General features: G+C 41.0%; 1 protein-coding gene across 2 annotated transcripts in view; it reads right to left on the reverse strand.

Annotated features, from left to right (window-relative positions):
* Nucleotides 1-4,665, reverse strand: part of Wwtr1 (WW domain containing transcription regulator 1) — a 117,252-nt gene that overhangs the window by 6,148 nt on the left and 106,439 nt on the right. For both annotated transcript variants that reach the window (XM_028763552.1, XM_028763551.1), the window contains exons 5-6: nt 2,250-2,371; nt 645-757 (exon numbers count right to left, since the gene is read on the reverse strand). In XM_028763552.1, coding sequence (XP_028619385.1) covers nt 645-757; nt 2,250-2,371 — 235 coding nt within the window. The remainder of the gene's footprint in view (nt 1-644; nt 758-2,249; nt 2,372-4,665) is intronic.

The raw sequence follows: 4,665 nt of genomic DNA on the forward strand, positions 1-4,665 counted from the left end.
AGGGAGGGAGGGAGGGAGGGAGGGAGGGAGGGAGAGAGGGAGAGAGGGAGAGAGGGAGAGAGGGAGAGAGGGAGAGAGGGAGAGAGGGAGAGAGGGAGAGAGGGAAAGAGGGAGGGAGGGAGGCAAAGAAAATCTGTTTTCCAACACCAAAGTGTAAACTTACTTAAAATAGAGAGTATTTTGTATTTTTTTAAAAACAGCTCAATCATGCAGTTCTCAAATTTGAACTTAGCAGATGACAACACCATGTCCCATTGTCAAGAGTTTGGACATGCCTACTCTACAGGATGCATAGGCTGGGGACTAGGAAAGTCAAACTTGTTGTCTTCTTGTCAATGGCTGAAATGGGGTGTCATGTTAGAATAGAATCCTCTGAGTTGTTAATTTTCTAAATGACCACTGTCAATCCCTTCCAACACCAGTAACATTAAAATGTTGGCATGCCTGGAGAACCAAAAAAGCGTATTGTTTCCCGGTAGAAAGAGTGGATTATTCATTACAACTAAAAAGGGGGTACAGCACAGTCACCCCACTGCAGTTATATATAGTATGATTCTGGAGAAAGGGAAATACAAAATCCAGAAATCAAGAGGACCACTTGAAAATGAAAACACACTACAGATAGTTGCAGGCTGTATGCCCACCTGTGTCCATCTCATCCATGTTGCTGAGGAAGTCTTCTGGAGTTGTGGGGACACTGTAGCATCCTAGCCCCAGGCCGCTGTCTGTGCTCTGCTCCCGTGAATGATAGGGCCCTCTGCAGAAATAATAAGTAAATAAGTAAGTAAATAAATACATACATACATAATAAATAAAGGAAACCTCAATGTGAGTCTACTCAATAAAGTTCAGACTTAAAACGCAGTCAAAGGCACTGGTTTCCTTGTTGTCTCAAAATAACCATTTGGACCCTATGCTATATACAGATAGTATTTATATAAATATTTTTTAAAAACAGAAAATAGCCAGGCGGTGGTGGCGCATGCCTTTAATCCCAGCACTTGGGAGGCAGAGACAAGCAGATTTCTGAGTTTGAGGCCAGCCTGGTCTACAGAGTGAGTTCCAGGACAGCCAGGGCTACACAGAGAAACCCTGTCTTGAAAAACAAAAAAAAAACAAAAAAAAAACAAAAAAAAAAGAAGAAGAAGAAGAAGCACAAAAAAACAGAAAATAGTGCTGAATTGTGCTCACCGATCCGCACACTCATGGTAAAAGAAGTATGTATACATAGCCACTCATGATAGTCCATGGCTATAATCTCAACACTCAAAAGGCTGGGGAAAGGTCATCCAGAAAAATAGCAAAGTTCATGGTGACAGAAACATGCCACTTTCTGGAGAGTGACTGCTCCTGGGGAAAGAAGGAAGGGAGGAAGCTTAGCGGTGACAGAGATGCGCTCCAACAGAGCCCTTGAGATATAGCAAGCCTGAGTGGTGAGTACCACAGTTTTCTAAAATCTATTTGTTCATTATTCTGGCTACTTGTCTTTTCACCTCTATCTTTATTTGTATTTGTTTGCCAGGAGCCTTGTAAGAGCAGAGAAGAGCAAAACCACAATGGATATATATATGGCTGCCCCTCCCCCTCCCCTCCACTAGGTCTACAATTAAGGTTTACTGTTTCCATTGATCACATACTACTCTGGCTAAATCATCTTTTTCTTCTGCTACCACTTTTCTTTCTCTCTCTTCTAAAGCCAACATCTCTTTGTTTTAATTAATTTTTAATTATGAAATAACTTAAAACTCACACCAAAGATGCATAAAAGAACACTGTTTCTACATACCTCACACCTGGTTCCCTCAATTAAAACTCTTGCCATAAGCGCAACATAATTACCCAAGGCAGAAAATTAGCATTGTTTACTAAACTATAAACATTATTCACCTTTCACCATAAATACCTGTGAATTTTCTTGTACTGTCTGCCATGACATGCTTTTAACCCCATCTTTACTCCTAAGAATGTCAAGATTCTTCCAAGTGACTACCAAATAGCACTGTCCTGTTTAAATATGAAGTTCATACTCATGTGCAAATCACTGAAGGATATACTCCATGTCATATGAATATATTTTGAAATTGAAATATTTTTTCCCATAAAGCTTTTTTCCCCTTATTCTGTCTTCCACTCCCAACTCTCTCCCCATCCTTAAAGCTCCCTGCCTCTCCTCAGTGTAAACAAACACCCATTACCGTCTAAACCACGAGAAAGAAAGCAAAAGTCAATGGTCCCCAGTGTAAACTTACCCATTGAGGAAAGGATCTGAGCTACTGTTGGTGACAGACCTCATATCTGTGCTCATGGCAGGCGTGTTGACAGGAGCCATGGTCTCGGTTTCCATGGGGAGCTGTCGGCAGAGGGCAGCTTCCTATACAAGAGTCAGAGGGAAAGGGTCAGTTGCCACAAAGGGTTGCATCATAATACACTTCATGGGAAGACTGCTCACCGCTCACCAAACACAAAACACTATATATATATGTGTGTGTGTGTGTGTGTGTGTGTGTGTGTGTGTGTGTGTGTGTGTGTATGTGTGTGTGTGTGTATATATATATACACATTTATATATATGTGTGTGTGTGTGTGTGTGTGTATATATATATATTTCAGTAGGTCAAATTCATTATTGTCCTTCCTCCACAGTCTTAGAGGCATGTCACTCTCTTCCACTCCTAGCTAACAGAACCTAAGAGGACACTGAGCCTCTGGGCACCGACTTTGAAAACATGCACCTGCCCATGGAACTGTTAAGACACACAAGTCATATCACAGTCTCTCAAGATACTTTCTCACTGACACGTTAGTTCTGTTCTAGGGTCTCAGACTAAATCTAAAGCAATCAAAGCAACTGGACACCTCTGGATTAGCATGCACATCTGGCCTCTCCCACTTATATGCTTAGAGGGTGATGTTAATCACCAGATGAACAAAACAACCAGTTTAAAAGTTTGCTTTAAAAAAAAAATAGTTGCTCTCTGACCTTCGTGTTGCATATCATGAATGTATGTGCTGAGTGAGGTGGCTCCAAGGGTAAAGGTGCTTCCTGTAGAAGCCTAGCAACTTGAATTAAATCTCCAGGCCCACATAAGGGTGAAAGGGGAGAACTGACTCCACAAAACTGTCCTCTCTAGCCTCTACACACACTGTCCTCTAGCCTCTACATACAAGCCTTGGCACATACATGCTTATACTTATGTACACACAACATACTTACTCACATACACATACAATAATGATAGTGTTAAGTTAAAATGGCTGAAAGTTGGGAAAAATTGGAGATCCAAACAAAATCCCCTAGACAATTAGATGTTTGGTGGCTTATGGATTTTATTTTCTTAGCATTAAAACCAAGAAGAATCAGTCCAAAATGTTATAAACTTGACTGCAGTGATGGATACACTCCAAAGAGAGATGACCAGGGATCAGACCCCTTTCGAGTTAGTAGCTATTTCCAGGGAAGAATATTCTCACATGCTTATGATTACATCCAAAACCAAGATTGAGGCCTGGCCACATTTACACAATTTGCAAACTGAAGTCACTAATCTTACACCCTTAAAACTCCTAAACCATGAAAGAACATTCTAGCTATCTTGAGTTCTAGGATGTTGGTTAGATCTCTTCATGTGATGGTTAACATATTGCTGTTTAGACAGTGAAGTCACCAGCTAGAAAACTTTCAGTTCCCATGTTTGCTGTACCATTACTAGTACTGATTATGGTGGTACGACTCTTACAAACCATGAAAGGTCTGTTAAGAAACTGCACTGTTGATATGAGCAGAAATAAAATAACCTGGCAAGAAAAGGGCCCTGGTCCACTTCTGTTTATCTTGATGCAAATAATTAGAATACATTTCATTCAATAATACACAAAACAGCAAGTTTTGAAAGCACCTTCTAAATTGATCTAGAGAAATTCATTTATTTTCTTATAGCTGTCCATGCATTCTCTAGAAACTTGACTATCCAACAAGGCTTTCCTGAAAGTCTCATGCAGAAGACAAAGCTCGAATCTTGGGTGAGTGAACTTGAGACTACCACAAACTCGTCCAGGCACTCACATATGCTGAACCTTTCAGTGACTTATATTCTAGCTAATACAAGAATCCTTTATCGTCACTATCCAAAACCTATTGATTTAACTGGCAATTCACTCTTGCACGATTCAGAATAAGTATAAAACAACTGGCTTTTTTGTTTTTTTTGTCCATCCAAACTCCTTTCCATTTTACCTTTGAGACAGAATTTCACTATGTGACCTGGGTTGGCCCTGAACTTGCAATTCTTCTGCCTCAGCTTCTTGAGAGATGGGAGCCCAGATGCACCACTATCTCTAAGGATTTAATACACAACAGTTATATGTAACAGGAGCCGAGGCATGGCTGTAAAGCACTTGTTGTAGAAGCACAGAGCCCTGAGATCACATTCTTAGTGCCTATGAAAAAGCTGGATGTAGCCGTGCTCACCTCTAACACCAGAGCTTGGGGAGAAGCAGACACAGAGGCCCCTGACTAGGTCAAGAGAACCGGTATGATCCAGGTTCAGTGAAAGACTCTGTCTGAAAAACTAAGGCAGAAAGCAACTGAGGAAGATCCTTGCCTCCACACGCATGTGTGCATCCTCATTCTCTCTCTCTCTCTCTCTCTCTCTCTCTCTCTCTCTC

The sequence above is a fragment of the Grammomys surdaster genome, unplaced genomic scaffold (assembly GCF_004785775.1).
Source record: "Grammomys surdaster isolate TR1022 unplaced genomic scaffold, NIH_TR_1.0 139, whole genome shotgun sequence".
Lineage (NCBI taxonomy): Eukaryota > Metazoa > Chordata > Mammalia > Rodentia > Muridae > Grammomys > Grammomys surdaster.